The sequence below is a fragment of the Haliotis rufescens genome, unplaced genomic scaffold, assembly GCF_023055435.1.
Source record: "Haliotis rufescens isolate VD_foot unplaced genomic scaffold, xgHalRufe1.0.p SCAF_18, whole genome shotgun sequence".
Classification (NCBI taxonomy): domain Eukaryota; kingdom Metazoa; phylum Mollusca; class Gastropoda; order Lepetellida; family Haliotidae; genus Haliotis; species Haliotis rufescens.
This window is the reverse complement of record NW_025963868.1, coordinates 11,728,296-11,746,816: the sequence shown is the minus strand read 5'-3', so window position 1 is coordinate 11,746,816 and position 18,521 is coordinate 11,728,296. Positions and strand designations below refer to the sequence as shown.

At 39.7% G+C, this 18,521-nt stretch overlaps 1 protein-coding gene across 1 annotated transcript; it reads right to left on the bottom strand.

The window, feature by feature from the left end:
- Window positions 1-191: 191 nt before the first annotated feature.
- LOC124117995 lies at window positions 192-17,903 on the bottom strand. The gene is made up of 9 exons (XM_048398219.1): window positions 17,818-17,903; window positions 17,262-17,603; window positions 16,377-16,457; window positions 15,944-16,042; window positions 6,604-6,714; window positions 6,238-6,292; window positions 4,602-4,642; window positions 4,181-4,417; window positions 192-3,642 (listed from the first exon to the last, which is right to left on the bottom strand). Exons 1-9 carry the CDS (start codon window positions 17,879-17,881, stop codon window positions 3,599-3,601), a joined length of 1,074 nt encoding a protein of 357 aa, XP_048254176.1. The 5' UTR covers window positions 17,882-17,903; the 3' UTR covers window positions 192-3,598.
- Window positions 17,904-18,521: the final 618 nt, after the last annotated feature.

Sequence of the window (18,521 nt, the reverse complement as noted above, 5' to 3'; positions counted from 1 at the left end):
TATTTGCTGTAGTTATGCTGTATATATGCTTATAACGAACTACGATTATACCGAACTAAAATTAGTAGTCCCTTTGAGTTCGTTATAACCGTAGTTTACTGTAGATGGAAATATGGAAGTTACGCATGTTAAGTTTAGACTGTTTTTAAGAGTATTAAATATTAGGTTTGCGAGTGAAAAGAACACAAATGTTCAGTTAAGGCATATTTTATTCGATGCGGAAAGCCAACACTTAAACTTGATCAATAGGTAGGACAACATAACAACGACTGTGCGACTACAGTGTGTGTGCAAATGTAAATTGAGCAATAGGAAAATACATTGTACATTGAAAATAAAATAAGTGTAATTTCTGCAGCTGGAATCAGGATGTAAAACATACGCAAAAATCCCAGTATGATACAGGGTGTCATGCAGAAATATAGTACATTCATAACTATGCATAATCATCATCAGCAAGAATCCTAATGTAAAAACGACAAAAATAATTGAAAATGTAAATGATTTATCACAAGGACAATACATTGTGAAAATAAAATAAGTGTAATTTCTGCACACATAAATCATTGTAAACATGATACAGGGGGCCATGCAGAAATAAAGTACATTTATAACTGTTTGCATCATCAGCTGGAATCAGGATGTAAAAACTACACAGAAATCCCAGTATGCTACGTGTATGACCTAAGTACCTAGTATACACGAGTCAACAATTAGTTCGATAGGAGCATGATCCAATCGAGTCATTTCAATATTACCGAGAGTTTGTGATAATCATCCCTGTGATATCTGGTATATATTCGCTTGAATTTAATGTTCATGCAGCAATGACAATCATCCTTTGTTGAGGCACTTTGTGCGAGGAAGCCTTAACTGCAAACTATGTTGCTGATAAGCGATACAATGTTACACAATACATGAATACCATAACGTTGGGCTGTGTTCCCCGAGATACGCAGCGGAGGAAAACCGCATTGAAACACTATCATATTCCTGCTGAAGTATTTTCCTGCCATACGTGAATCAACTGCTTCATTAACATTTGTTGAAATATTCTATCGCTATTTTCCTGGTATATTCATATTCGGTTTTGACAAATATTTCTACTGGTCGCTATTTTCCCTAAGTTTGACATTCGTGATACGATTGAAATCAACGACACTTACCGTAAATAGATATGTGCAATGTCGTTATTCAAACAGGCCCATGCGATACGACGTGAGTGGAAACATACAAAATAAATATGTGCTGCATTTAATAAGTATAAATGTAAAAACAAATGACAACCAATACGACCAATAAAGTAACAGAAAAACGTCCCAGAAGAACGCTTTCACAATACTAAAGTTTGAACAATGTGAAAAATAACGCACAGATATGTATTGAACATGTCATAATGTCCAAAACGAACTATACCACCAGTATCTTGAATGCTCAGAGATATTGGGATGAAGCTTTGAGACACGTTCGAATCCCGGTTCGCCCCGATTATGTTTCTAGGTTTGTCAGCACCATACCCGTTCTTGTGGGTTTTACCGAAGTGGTAAACGTCCGAGACCTGCATCACTTCGGGCTTTCCTCCTACATATTAAGCTGACACGCCGCGATATAACTGGAATAATGTTAAAAGCGGCGGTAAACCCAACTCACTAACTCACTCACTCAATATGAGACACGTTGTGGAACCATTCATTCAGCAACAGACACGTGGCATTGTCTTCAGACAATGTGAGACCGCATACGGTAAGGCTCACACAGAACTTTCTGAACAACGCGAACATTCACGTTTTACCCTTGCCGGGAAATTCTCCTGATATCAACTCCGTCGAACATTTATGGGATCACCCTGACCAGATCAGAAGATCACATGCAGCAACTGTCAACCGTCAAGAACTCGAACTTCGAGCTTTCCTCTCACATTAAGCTGACACGTCGTGATATAACTGGAATTCTGTTAAAAGCGGCCTAAAACCCAACTCACTCACTCACTAATTAATTCTATACTAGTATTACATCCTGTTATAAACAGTTTGTGTTGAGATGCATATACGTCACATCAACAGAGACGAGAGTAAGATCCTATTTACCATCCAGAATCATAACCCTAACTTTTTCAGTTATCACTCAGTAATAATCAATGTCTTGAGTGTAAGAAATACAGTTGCCTAGCAACAATGGCAGATAAAATTTATTAGTGATGTCATTTGATTGTGACATCATAGCAATGGTCTTCAAAGATTTTGAGACAAGTGCATTGAAGTGATGTTAGTTTTGGATGAAAATCCCAGCTTTACTGATGCATGTCATATACGTTTAGTGGGAACAATGACATAAATATTTGTTGCATTGAAATAAGTATAGATGCTAACAGAATAATGTGATAATAACCTAAAACATATATATGTGTTAATCAAAACAAATATTAAAGTTTGAACAATTTAAAACCACATAGAACCACAGTGTCAAACTACGTAACACATACAGAGGATAGTGTTGTTTTCTCAGTTTAAGAAGCAACCTTACATATAAAAAAAGGCATCTCATGATGTATGACAAATATAAAACAGCTAGACGACAGTATAAACATAACGGTTTTGAACTGCTCACGATGCTAACAGAATAATGTGACATATATGTGTCAACTTAAACCCACAGTGTTAAACTATACTTAACACATACGGGATAGTGTTCTTTTCTCTGCTACTTCACTTTAACAAGCAACCTTAATTGTGAAAAAAGGCATCTCATCATTTTCTCAAACATATGACTCTTACACGACAGTATAAAACGGTTTTGAACAGCTCACGATGTAAGCTAATACAAGATCGATTACTTTGAACTCATTACTAACAATGCGATTTTCTTCTTTAATTTGACATTAAACAGTAGCAATAATACTGAAATACAAATGGGCAATTCCGAAATAACAACATGATAATGTTGTTTTTGAAACTGCTCAAATATGTTCTCGTATTGACCATATTTCAGGCATGGATTGCTTACATTTGCGTATTGTCATTGTATTGGCAGGACAATTGAAATAAGTCGACGGCCATGTACATTATTGTATTCCATTGTTTAAAATATCATTTTCAGGAGACGGCTGTGACAAAATCAAAACTGAACGTTTTAAGTATTCTCCTAACCACCATCAGACTTTGAGGTCATGACAACCGATAGTACATCTGGATTACATTGTTGATCAGCTTACTCCAAAAAGTATGACGTACAGTACACTACGGTTATGACGAACTCAAAGGTACCTCTAGTTGTAGTTCGTTATAACCATATTTCGTTATAAGAATATATGCAGCAACTGGCTAGGGTCCAAAAAGAATAAGTTATATCCGTTAGTTCGTTATTTAAAAACGTGTTCGTTATAAAGGTAGTTTACTGTACATTTATATCAACTTAGACTTTTTATATTGAAATAATGTTTAAGTTCAACGCAGACCTAATCACAGTAGCGAGAGCTGTACACAACAAGGAGAACACCCAAGGAGCAGGGTCCCATTTGAATTTGTCTGTCGAACAAACGTGAGCGTTGTGTCGCCTAGAACATTGACAGGACCGAATTAGCTGACGTCTCTTCCTCTATTTAGATTTCACTGTACTCATTGTCAGCTTCGGACCAAGTACTATCTGCAACAACCAATGTGTTTATGTCATCCACACATATTCCATCCAAACATCAACATTTTCTTTCTGTCATAAATCCCTCAAGGGGTGTTACATTTTGTAGGTAAGTTGTTTTACGCTTCAGTTAAATATTCCCGATGACATCTTTTAAATAGTCGAGTCTGGACTAGACAAACTGACGGTTACTGTTATGGTAAATGTCCTACGTCGTTGGGCAAAGATGACACACAATGTACCAAGTTTGTTTGTTTGCTGTTTGCTGTTTAACCGCGAATATTACAGCTTTTTGATGGGGTCTGTAAATCATCGATTATGGACCAGACAACACAGTGACTGATATCATGAGCATCTTAAACATTCGGATACAATGACATGCATGGACCAAGTCGCCGATTCTAACCACCCGATGCCGCTAGTTGACTTATTAACTGAGTCATCGAGCCAGACCACCCGGCCCATTTAGAGCCACTTACGACAAACATGGATAAGGAGACGCATTCTAACCCGTTGTCCGGTCAATCACACTTCCGTGTATACTTACACGTTCCGTTCTTTGTTTTCATTGGCATATCCGGTACGGCATACAGATCACCAATGTTCACAGCACCGCCTTCAGCTGGCTGGTGTTTGGGTGTCTTGTCCGGGACGGCATACATATCATCAACGTTGATAGCACCACCTACAGCCGACAGGTGCTTGGGTGTTTTGTCTCGTACGTCATTCAGATCACAAACGTCGACAGCGCCGCCAAGAGCAAGTAGGTGTTCGGGTGCATTGTCTGGTACGGCAGTTGAATATAGAATTATGGTGTTCATATTTTAACAAGTAACATCATATTATTCTCCCTAGATATTCTTCCTGAAATTATTAAGCTTAATGTAGAAGGCAGCACTCAAACTATAATCACAATTTGAATACAATAGTCAGATGAAGTGAAGAAAACCACAATAGAAAAGACTTACCATTGAAGTGCACTTTGTTGTCAACAGGTTCAACTTGGTATCTGAAAAGAAATATCATATTGTTTTTAAGTTATTGCTCTTTTCAACACTGGGAAACATTTGCAGGAATAAGTTTCAACATTTTCATGAATAATAATTTTTTTTCACATTTGAGGCGATACCATTGATCTGTCGACTTCCCTAAAGGTGATTAGCGTTACCCGCAGTATCACTGGTTGGTTGGTGTGTTGTTTAACGCCACACTCAGCAATATCCCAGCTATAGGACGGCAGTCTGTAAATAATCCAGTATGGACCAGACAATCCAGTTCTTAATATCATCGGCATCGATCCGATCAATTGGGTTCGATAAGCGAGCCTGACCACCCGATCCCGTTAGTCGCCTCTTACGACAAGCGTGGTCACCTTTACGTAGCATCAAGATCTAATGTGTCTATTTATAGTCCATTGTCCTCCAACAACATGCAACAAACGATCACGCTTATTAATACAATACAAATTTGAAAATATTTTAGAACTACCTGCGGATACAAAAATGTGCGTTTTTAAAAAAAACCCAGTTGCATTATCATTATAAAAGAACAATTATGAAGAAAATATTTGAACGATGAATTACCCGTGATAAGGGTTGATGATGCGACCGTTGTTGTGTGTGTTAATTATATTAATGAATACATTTAAATGAAGGCGACAAGCTCACCCACATCTATGGAGAGTTTTATGATGAAAACAATTAATTAACGTATTATGTACTGCATAAATGCGACAAAACCCTTTCCATATTCCCGCGAAAAACACAGTCGATTGTTCGATTCGGACTATATCATTAGCATGTGTTTATGAATCACTATTAAATAGTGGTTATACCAGGTGTTCGCCCCATCAGCGGCACCCGTCACATGCAAACACAAGTCAAATAATCACATGAAAAAAAAAACGGGAACAAGTCTGAACAGGGAATGAAGCCTCAATGTTCCCCACGTGTCTACAGTTAACATTTTTAAAGCTTTTCTGAGGCCAGGAATGTTACCTCGAATGTTGTAACCTTGATCAAACAGCTTCTTAGCAAGGAATGTATTACGCTCTTTTTGAAATCTTGATTGAAAGTGCATGATCGAATGTTCTTTAAAAGTTGTGAAATGTAGACACCAATAGCTGTACCTTCTGGAATACTGCTTGACATAAAGGGAAAGTTGACTGTTGGAAAGTTTAAGCCATTCCACTTGTCATGTAGTCTAGTGTTTTATCCCTCTGAATCTTTGTGCATAGTTCTACATATGAAACATACGAAGTGGTTTCATTTGTCTTCTTTATTTCTAGTTCAGGTGGATAAATCAGTGGAAGGGAACTGTCTATTTGGTGGTTATTGAACGATTTCTGATACCTATAAAAACAATACACCTATGACGACTCATACGGGCATTGTGGTGAGGTGAGGTGAGGTGAGGTGAGGTGAGGTGAGGTGAGGTAAGGTGAGGCGAGGTGAGGTGAGGTGAAATCGAGTTTAACGTCGCGTCCAAGATTATTGCACTTACATAGCGACGCTCTACCACTAGACCACGGAGGCGGTCCCGGGCATTGCGTGATCATGAAATTCAATGGTGGTATACAGTGGAAATACTTGGCACTCTACTCACGTAACATAAAGTGGGTTTTCTGAGACCTCTGCACCATTGTCTGCATCGCTGGTAGCTGTGAACAGACTTGACGACCAATACAATTGTTCATTTATCCTATTTCTGTTATTATTACTCTTGTGATATGGGTTGATGTATATTCAAATAAGCTCTTTTATTACAAGTAGGGATAAGAAAATGATATGACAGATGAGAGCTGTATGTTATTACATTTTATGAAACTGACATTTAATCTTTACATCTGGAATGCTTTATAACGCTGTCAGCAATGTTCCAGTTTCATCTTCAATCACTTAACATCAAATTAGAATCTGATACCAAATAATAGTAATATGTTCTGACCGTCATCAAAGAGGTGTAGTTTACCTTCTGTGACGTTTCCTTTTCTTCTCGTACTTACAACACATACACAGATAACGATTATAATGAGGATGAAGATTCCTCCACCTGTCCCAGCAGCGATATACATGGCATCATCTTGAAGAGAAAACAAATACTGGGCAAGTAAGCATACTGTCCGTGAACTTGGCACATGGATAAGTCTATATAAGTACATTTATGAGTTCGTATATATAAGCAATGATATAAGTACTGAATAATCTAAGACTACATATCTTTTACATGAAGAGAGTCCATGCTGTATACACGCAGATAGAGATGGTGACGTCGGTCTATGAGGAGCAATGATACAAAGTTACTAGTATTTAATTGACAATGTTTCACCATATAATTTAGTTTGATTGGGAAGTTTTCGAAGCACAGTAAAGATCTAGCTCCCAGGGGGGGCGGTTGGGTAGCCTAGTGGTTAAAGTGTTCGCTCGTCACGCCGAAGACCCGGGTTCGATTCCCGACATGGGTACAATGTGTGAAGCCCATTTCTGGTGTCCCCCGCCGTGATATTGCTGGATTATTGCTGAAAGTGGCGTAAAACCATATTCACTCACTCACTCTAGCTCTCAGGCACACTATAGTAAAATTGGAATAAGCGGAGTAATATTAAACACAGTTGTAATTGGTTAGCGCTTTCAGCTCGTACAAAGTATGAGTCTCATCAGGCCTTAACAGAATAACGAACATGAAGTTGTGATACGCGTAACCCGATAGATACGAGTAACCTTTCCGCAGAACTGTACAAAACTAGGTTTTAGGCATACTAAGCTATGGAATACTGTAAGGGACATTCTCGCGATCTCGCATTCTCGCGATCTCGACCTTTGGAAACGAGGTAAATATGCCCAAAACACGAGAATGCGAGATCGCGAGAACGCGAGATTTGGCCAAAATCTCGCGTTCTCGCGATCTCGCATTCTCGTGTTTTTGGTACATAGCACTTTTTGTCAAAAGTCGACAACGCGAGAATGCGACATTTGGACATGATGCAAAATCTCGCAATCTCGCAATCTCGACTTGTCAAATTAGGCCACAAAAACACGAAATCGCGAGAACGCGAGAATGCGACATTTCATTTTCTCGCGATCTCGCGTTCTCGTGTTCTCGCGTTTTAGACGCTGTCCGTGCGCATGCGTAATATCATAAGGTCAAGCGCATGCGCACGTTAGTAGTCCTTTGGTCATGCTTCTTTCATGCTCTTCATTCTCCAAGTAGCATTTAGCAAACTTATGACTTGAGCTTGAAAATGCTATGTAATTTACATACACAAAGTCTGAGTCATCTCCCGTTGTTACAGTTTCCTATGTACTTTATGATAAAACCCTCAACATGCTCAATATAATTTAACAAAAGAAATTGTGTACATGAATGTCCAATGATAGTGAAAACATAAATGTGTCCGAAAGCTGGAAACAAAACTATTACCGTCAGTGAGTGAGTGAGTAATATTGCTTAAAGCCACACCAGCAGTACTACAGTTACAGAAATAATCACAGGCCAGTGAGTTTCTCCATGAGGCAATGTTATACACGGCTAGCATATTCATGAAAGGCAAAATTCTCATTGACCAATTTGAAATACAAAACTAATTATCATATTTTCATCCGCTCCAACCTGACTACAAAACATCCCGCTTTACATTATTTTATAGTTAAAATGGATAAAACTATCATTAAACCGCCCGCATGTTATCATAAATGAGCGGGCCACTGTTAAAGAAATAAACGACGAGTGGGAGTACAATAAAACACTGCAGGGAGAATAAACCATGAGGGGCTAGTGTTTTATTGTACAATAAACAACAACCACGAGTCGTTTAATGATTATATGAGATATCAACATTATGTACAGCCTCTTTAAGGATGTTGATAAAATGTACAAGGTTTAAAAATATTTACCCCTATTTAAGGCGGGTATTTCCCGCATATGCTCACACAATCCTCAGGTCGATTACACGTACCTTTTCTCCCAAAACCGATTGTCATATTGTAACCGGGGATTGTGAAGGAAAATACAATTTCAAACATAGGCTACGGGTGTGAGTGTTTATTGCCAGAGTAGATAATGACATCCTTTAATGTACAAAACAATAACATTATAAAAACAATACTGCATAGGTTTCATACACATACATATTCACACAATCATTCAGTTCATATAAACATACGTCTATATTCTGTACATGAACATGAACTTAATAATCAATGATATACAAAATCATTATCTTAACCCTATAATAAACAAACAATTCATCAAGGGCGATAACTCGATCCCGACATCACTCATAAGATACAATATAAACCTGGTCCATGTTGTAAAATACACTTAACATTATAAATACAATTATCACTTTCTTGAAACTGCTGTATTTATTCAGTAACTCACCATATATTTGGCACGATACACTATTTACAATTCATATTTCGAGACACGACAAACATGTAAATTACCCGTACCCTGTGGGTGACACTGGGATGTTTATCGTCTTCATGCAGCCGCCATTACGATAGAAGTGCCACAACATCAATGGAGAGCAAACTGACGGTCACTTCCCTCTCACAATTAACGTCGTCACTCACTGCGTTATAATGTTACAAGATCACAATCGAATCATCTGAAATGACGTCATGATTAATCGTATAATACATCCCGCTTCGTTCTTCGATGTTTTTAGCGATTAAACGCGTAGTCATCTATAGAGTAAGTGCGAGAGTTGGGTTTAACACTGCTTTTATCAGTATTCCAGTTATATCACAGCGTGTCAGCTTAATATGAGAGGAAAGCCCAAAGTGATGCAGGTCTCAGACGTTTACCTCTTCGATGAAGCCCACGAGAACGGGTATGGTGAAACAAGAAACATAATCAGGGCGAACCGGGATTCGAACCCACAATCATAGGTTTCGGGCGTGCCCAACTGACGCAACTCTGCACAGAGAATCGCGGCGCCTTAGACGACTGGGCCACCCAAATGAGTGTTTATATATTTGATGTCAGACCGCCGTCATATAGCTGGAATATTGCTGAGTGCGGCGTTAACAACAAACAAACAAACAAACAAACTCTTTCTGAAAAATACCATTTGGCATCCATGTTGGTTATTTGGCTGTTAGTTGTCAGACAATATTTGTCAAATTCAGTCAGTTCACAGGCAAGAAAGGGAGCGTGTTCTTGACTTTATTATGTTACCAGTCTACATTTATATTTCTGTATAATCAAAAGACTTGGAAAATGTGCATTCTGACATTGTCAAAAGTCACGTGATTTTGAGCAGCCAATTTGAAATAAACTGCATTAATTTGCAAAGCAGAAATTTCTATGAACCTTGTGGTTTATTTCGTCGTTTTGATGTCAAAAGACACGAGCGTGAGATTTTATTCATCATCCAACATCATTCTTCCAACTTTTTGGGTTTGTAGACAGTAATAAGCAGTGTCTTAAAGATGTTGGATACAATGGTTTGTGCGCACCTCAGTTCACGCCGTTGCACGCGAGTTTACCGTGACGAATTACCTTACAAAATAGTTACATACAACTGTATAGGCAATTAGCACAAAAACACGAGAACGCGAGATCGCGAGAATTGACCAATCTCGCAATCTCGCGTTCTCGCGTTCTCGTGTTTTTGAAAATAGTTACATACAACTGTATAGGCAATTAGCACAAAAACGCGAGAACGCGAGATCGCGAGATCGCGACACTTGACCAATGTCGCAATCTCGCGTTCTCGTGTTTTTGAAAATAGTTACATACAACTGTATAGGCTATAAGCACAAAAACACGAGAACGCGAGATCGCGACACTTGACCAATGTCGCAATCTCGCGTTCTCGCGTTCTCGCGTTTTTGTGCTAATTGCCTATACAGTTATATGTAACTATTTTCAAAAACACGAGAACGCCAGAACGCGAGATTGCGACATTGGACAAGTGTCGCGATCTCGCGTTCTCGTGTTTTTGTGCTGATTTCCTATACAGTCGCCTTTCCTTGTCGCAATTCGTTGTGTAGAGTTGCGTCCCTTGGATGTGCCAGAAACCTACAATGGAAGGTTTCCTCTCATTTTAAAGGGACACTGATCTACAGAAATGCCCCGAGACTGGTTGTTGCCTTAGTTATTGTCCCCCCTCCCCGCCCCCACCCAACCTCCCCCGTGAGTATCCGGATGATATAGCAGATATCAAGACTAGTTCGCGACCTGTGCTGCGCCATTCGTAAGCGCATGTATCGCTTTTATTGATAGTATTTCATTGTGGGTATATTGTTTAGCCAAAATGTATAAAGTTTCACGAAGGCAATTTTTGCAACGCCTAAATATTCAGTTATTTTACAAATTGACTGAAAATCGGTCAATTTCATCACCCTGTGACTGAAAATGATAGGATTAAAAGAAAACAAAATTCAAAGTACGTTTCTATAGTTTTGGCTTCTTATACTAGCGGGGCGGTCGGGTAGCCTAGTGGTTATTGCTGAAATAGTGCTAAAAGGGGGGTAAAAACAAACACACTCACTCACTCTAATACTAGGATAAATAGTCTATTTTTAAGCCCTTTTGAACCTCTTAAAAATTGTTAGTCAATCTGGACTTGGATTCAGTCAATTTTTTATATTACTGAAATATTTAGACATTTTATAAATTGCCTGAGTGAATCACTTTTTACACATTGAGTGTAATATACATGTATACACGCCTACAGGTACAAGAGAAACAAAACTGATTCTATCCAATGCAACAGCAAATGAATGAAAACAAAATGCAAATATCATAATTACGACCCACCGCAGTTTTATGTATACATTTGGGCAGCTTCCTTGTTCGAGGAATGTATCCGTGAATATTCACATACAGGAACAATATCCCATACGTCTGCAGCTGTACAAATAAACTTATTCGACGTCACATGGCTCTGTTACATTCAAATGTTAAAATATATACATAGAGCGTTTCTGGATATTATAACCCGTGTTCGTTTTGCAACTGATCACTAAGTTTCTTTCAGATGTTTTTACAAAGGTGGCAAGTCTCATCGGTCAGCTAAGATAGCACGTGTGACAATTATGTTCATGATGTCTATGGTGCTTTAAAAATATCCATGGAGTTAGAAAGCAATGAACAATCAATAAACGTATTATCGGCTAATCCTTTGAACGAAGTATGTTGTTTTTACATCGGCACTTCACGCCATGATATGAGTGTATTCTGTCTGCTTTAGTAAACCTACACATGTAAACACTTACAAATCCACTGTGCAAGATAACAGTGATTAATCAATGAACGTATTTTCTGTGGAACTTTTGATGGCGAGGAATGATCCGTGTACAAAAAAGTAAATGAACTGATCACTCCTCTTGCTTGGCTGCCACGTGAATATTACATAACATACATTTCACCTCAATTCAAACCTGGATTCAGATGAAATAATTGCCCCAGACACAAGACATGCCAAATGGGAACCGTTGTCAGGTAATCTGAGTAGTGCTACTACTAACTATACCTGTAATAGGTTCATTAACTGAGCTTCTAGTGAATGGCAACAAAGACACAGGTGTAGGGTTATGCCCCAAAACGTGGATGACAACAAGAGATAGCAATCGTATTATCCGCGCAATCCAAAATCCGAAAATGCTTTCACTGCTCGGATACTATAAAAATAAACTGACGGCCAAAAGAAACGTTACCAACGATATTTCTAGGATAAAATATGACCAAAACAAATTGAAGCAGCAATAACAATTGTATTGTAGAAATATATAATTTAGAACAGTAAAATGCGAATTTACTAATTCAACAACAAAGTCCTTGACCTCCAACAGGGACATTTCTTTACAAGGGGTCATTCGTCCAGTATTCGATCAACAACATTGGTTACAACTTTAATGTGACGACGGCCCAGACCGTTCAATACGGGATATGACCTCCATGAGCGGCAATGCATCTTCGAATGCGGCGTCGCACTGAGTAGACAAGCGTCCTCACATCGACTGCAGGTTTACGATTCCATTCCTCACGGAGGGCAACGATCAACGCTTGTCTCGTGAAGGGAGGATGTTGACGTTTCCGAAGACGACGCCCCAGCTGGTCCCAGAGATGTTCTGTGGGTGACAGATCTGGTGTTCGAGCTGGCCACGGCAGGACAGTCACGTTGTTGGCGTTGAGGAAGTCTCTAGTAATACGGGCTTTATGGGGTGTGGCGTTATCTTGTTGGAACACCGTCCGTTGTTGACGCTGGGTGAAAGGAAGAACCACTGGCCGTAAGATATTGTCAATGTAGCGTTGTGCTGTCAGATTGCCTTCGATGATGACAAGTTCCGTCTTCTCGTCTCCGCAAATGTCGCCCCAGACCATCACACTTCCGCCCCCTAAAGGTTCCACCTCCTGGACACAACAAGGAGCCGTACGTTCACCACGTCGTCGATACACTCGCGTCCGCTCATCAGGTTTGAAGAGTTGGAACCTGCTCTCGTCACTAAACAGCACTCGCCGCCATTCCCTTTGTTGCCATCGCTGAGTTGTCTGCACCACGTCAATCTGGCACGTCGATGTTGACGGGTCAAGGTCATGCCTTTGAAAGGGCGATAAGCCCGGAGACCATAATGTCGTAGTCGTCTGGTCACTGTTTGTCTGCTGGCCGGATGTCCTAAGCTGTTGGCATCTGATGACGTCACAGTAAGAAATCTGTTCCTCAGATGACGTACCCGTAAAAAGCGGTCATCCTGCGGGGTCGTGACCTATGGTCTGCCACTCCGTGGTCTGTCTGCGGTTCTGCCAGTCTGTCGGAGACGTGAGACCAGTCTGGTAATGGTCATCTTGGAGCAGTTCATGTTAATGGCAACCGCTCTCTGTGTCGCTCCCATCTGCAGCATACCTATGGCTCTCTCCTTCTGGACAGCGGTAAGTCTTGGCATGTTCGTTGGTGTTAATCATCGCAACCATTGATAGGGAACAGATCCCTACGTAATTTATACCCGGAAATTGCACGATAATTTGGGGAAGATTGTTTTAAAAAATTGCTGAAAAACACCAATATTTCCCCAAATCCGCAAAGCACGTGCAAAGAACGACAGAGAACATGAAGGCTGTATTCGTTAAATGTGTTCTTTACTGTTTTTGAACAGGTTGGCATCTTTGTTTCAAAGTGGCAAATCAGTTAATGTTGGTAACGTTTCTTTTGGCCCTCAGTTTATAACCATCTGGGGTATTCACAAATAACGACATCCGGTGAGCTTCCATCGTTCTTTTTGTCCGTTTGTTTAGGCTGAAGAAATTAATTAACATGCGCCCTTTGTCTGAGATTCAGAGATTACAGGTAACCAATCAATGTTCTTGAACACGGTAGTCCCGTCTCTTGTCACGCTCAGTTGCGTCAGTGAGCAAATCGGCAGATAGTGAGCCCAAGCTGGCAGTGTTAGACAGCCGAGAAGAAGATTAGTGCCCCTTTAAACCGACAAGCCGGGATATAACTAAAATAAACACACTGTTCAAAGCAGTGTTAAGCCAAACTCACTCACTTATTCAGAGTCATGCCGGTGCCCCAGGCTGGATATTGGGGGTACTTTTCCAGTATAAGCATGCCTGTCATTTGAATGTTAAGGCCGCAATAAAATTAATAGTTACAGTTTGATTGATTTTTTAAAAACATGGGAGACAGGAGGCATTTTAGTTTTAACGTTTTTATTTTGTTCTTATCGGCCTACTTTAGGCATATGTGTACAATTGCTGTCGGCGGATGCGATTCGCATGCATCATGTGTGCTCAGTAGGGCTACGTGTACGGAGTATTTTATCAGGTAAAGAAAGTAGGAACACTCATATTAACGATACTTCTATTTCTAGGAATTTGAGGGCATTAGAAAAATGTAAGGCAGGATGTTTTGTTGTCAGGCGGGAGCGGATGAAAATCTATTAATTAAAGTAGCGAATATGGTATCGTATAAAAAACAAAAAAAAACCAACATCGGACAATATCATTTTATCCGAATGCTACAAATTGGTCTGTGAGAATTTTATTTTAATGAATATTCTAGCCGTGTATAAAATTGCCTCATTGAGAAACTCACTGGCTTGTGATTATTTCTGTAACTGACAGTGTAGCCGCGAATAACTGCAATACTGCTGATGCGGCTTTAAGCAATATTACTCACTCACTCACTGACGGTAATAGTTTTGTTTCCAGCTTTCGGACACATTTATGTTTTCACCATCATTGGACATTCATAGACACAATTTCTTTTGTTAAATTATATTGAGCATGTTTATGGTTTTATTATAAAGTACATAGGAAACTGTAACAACGGGAGATGACTCAGACTTTGTGTATGTAAATTACATAGCATTTTCAAGCTCAAGTCATAAGTTTGCTAAATACTACTTGGAGAATGAAGGGCATGAAAGAAGCATGACCAAAGGACTACTAACGTGCGCATGCGCTTGACCTTATGATATTACGCATGCGCACGGACAGCGTCTAAAACGCGAGAACACGAGAACGCGAGATCGCGAGAAAATGAAATGTCGCATTCTCGCGTTCTCGCGATTTCGTTATTTTGTGGCCTAATTTGACAAGTCGAGATTGCGAGATTGCGAGATTTTGCATCATGTCCAAATGTCGCATTCTCGCGTTGTCGACTTTTGACAAAAAGTGCTATGTACCAAAAACACGAGAATGCGAGATCGCGAGAACGCGAGATTTTGGCCAAATCTCGCGTTCTCGCGATCTCGCATTCTCGTGTTTTGGGCATATTTACCTCGTTTCCAAAGGTCGAGATCGCGAGAATGCGAGATCGCGAGAATGTCCCTTACAGTATTCCATACTAAGCAGAGATAGAGATTATATATGAGTACTACATTCTTAAGTTTCTTAATATCAGTAATCTTTAATTGCCATCATGGCCAACTAACATTAGAATTCAGCTGATCCAACTTTTCTTCGGTTACCCGATGACGTTAATAAGCACGTCGTTAGTAATGGGTGTATGGTCCATGTTTTTTTCCGTGCCACTTATCGTGACGTGACAACAATATTGTTTACTCTGTTATTTATAATAGATCATTCGTTTACAATGACAAAGCTACGTCAATATAATAAGTTTAATAAAATGCCGCACCGAAATAATGGAGGGGATCTATCACAATATCATGTGAAAACCGCAATGTCTAGAGATATATCACAGTACTGTTTGTTTTAAATGTACATTCAGTGCACATTGTTGCTATGTCTTGCTATGTCCTGGGTCAGTATATGGTTTTGTTATCTATTCATGAATGTTTCTAAATATGATATATATCGTACCCAAAGGTTAGTATGACGACTAGTACACAACTACCTTGATAATCGTTGCTCGGGGCAGAAGTCATCTTGATAGTTGTAAGATTTTCCAACATTGTCAGCTGTGAACTTCTCTTATAAGTAGTCCCGTGAAAGCCTGACGACATAAATAATATATACAGATAATTATGAAATTTGCTCGCTCACAACAGAGGACATAAAATAACACACTTCTATAGTTTGAATATTCCGATAGACGAGCCACATCATGTTCATTTTAGTGTGTTTAGGAACGGGCGTTCGAACATTTTACATACAAAGTTACTAAATTTGTAGATAGCTGAAACATATATTAGGTTAATGACATACAGAGGATTATTAAAACAGATAAAAAGGCTTTTGCTGGCATTAGTGTCAACGGCATCACTGGTATCAATACAATGTTTCTCTAAATATATAATACATCGTTAGTTTAACTGATACAAATCTACCATGAGTATCGCTGTCTGTGGTGATCGTTGTTGCTGAATCAGTCAGTGGTGTAGTTGACTTATCAGTAGTCCCAGGAATGGCTGCATACATAAATAATAAATATTATTTGTGACATTTACTAGCTCAATATTGATACACATGAACAAGCGATTTTATGTTGACCGCCTCCATGGTCAACCGGTTAGAGCGTTTGTCCTGAGAGGGGAAGATCAGTGGCTTTGACAACAGGCCAGGTCATACGACAAGGCATAGTATTCCCCTTGGGGAAAAACACGGTTTTGTCTGTTCGGAGTTAGTCTACTGTTTCTGAATGGGGAATGCATTTAAACTGCGCCACGCTGTCTGAGGTATCACTTTGAAACAGGCATGTTTCCTGACCAATACAAGCAACCACACACACGCACACACACACACACACACACACACACACACACACACACACACACACACACACACACACACACACACACACACACACACACACACACACACACACACACACACACACACAAAAGCACGCACGCACGCACGCACGCACGCGCGCACACACACACTCACTCACACACACACACACACTCACACACACGTACATGGACGTCGCTATATAAGTGGAGTAATGATGGACGCGACGTAACAACTTCACCTCACTCTTGGATAGTGCTAATACCGTATGTATCTGTGGGTGACCGATTTAAAAGTTCTTAATTTGTAGATGGCGTGTTCATAGTTCTTAAACAGGTACGTATGATTCCCAGGTATATATTTCATGAATCAGTTACATCTGCATCCGTTCTTGCACAATGTGTCATAGCATGATGTATGGGATCAGAAAGGACACGTTGATGTAAATAAAGGAGTATGAGCGCATAACAAAAAGATCATACCCAACGTAAGGTTGTTACTGACTCTATTGCGTTGATCCTCACACCGCCACACTGCCCCAGCTTGGATGTATTTAGTTGTGGTTAGTGTCATGTTGTGCTGGTGGTCACCACAGCTTACACTGCCATCATTTGATGTGAATAGGTCGTAACGATATGCAGTATCATTATTGGGTGGGTTTCTGTTACAACCATGATGATGACCTACAAACACTGACGTGAGAACTCGCACCTCATCCAAATACCAATATCTGAATGACGTGCTGATAGTGGTGTTGATGGAACTGCAGACTAAGGTGATATTACCACCTGACTGGAACTGAGTGAGTTCTAGAGGGAGACCACCTGTAACATTCCAAGATACAACCAGCATGAGAAGCAATCAGAACACAAACATGCAATGGCATTCTTTGTCGTTCTTCAAGTACTTACAATACCCAAATAACAGTAACATGCAAACACGAAACAGATAGGATATAAAGTGGTACAATCACTATTACATTACACCTACGACATCCCGATGGTTCCATCCTTCGGGTGATTAGAAATTCAAACCTACTGTTATTTGTGTACGTAAACCATCCTATACACAGCAGAGTAATCAGGCGAATCCTTGTGTCCATGTTTCTCCTAAATCAAACTTCCTCTCGTCAATATTCGGTTGAAATAAGTTACTACACATGAAATACACACAGAGCAACGTGCAGCATTCCGCAATCTGTGAAATACATCCTTATGAAGGAGGAAATATTCCTACAATCAGCATTCGCTCACCTGCAGCTGTTTTTCCGGGTTTAGGTACTGATAAATACATACCTTTAGATATTTTCACAATGTACAACTTGCATTACTGCCAGTTTGTGGTTGCGTGCAGTTGTCGGTACATATACCAAAGGGATAATGTTTCATTGTCTATCCTGGCGTATTTGGATCATGTAATCACTTTGTTGGTGGGGGGTTTCCATTCTTCGTGTGATGTTAATGAGAACATACTAGACACTGCCGATTCATGAATACAAATCGCTCAGATCCGTATGGGCGAGCTCTCATTCACAAATAGATGGTCACGTGTATGTTCAATAAGTTTACACACATCCCTGCTTTTCCAATGTTTATAATTTAATCATAGTGTTTGGCCCAGTTGTGGAAAGAAATATTGCGGAAAATAATTGAAAATTATACCCGATCCTTTTATAGTCTTTATTTATGCTGTGAAAAAGTCTGCGTATGGCTGGACGCCGGATGTTGTGCGACGTGACGCCA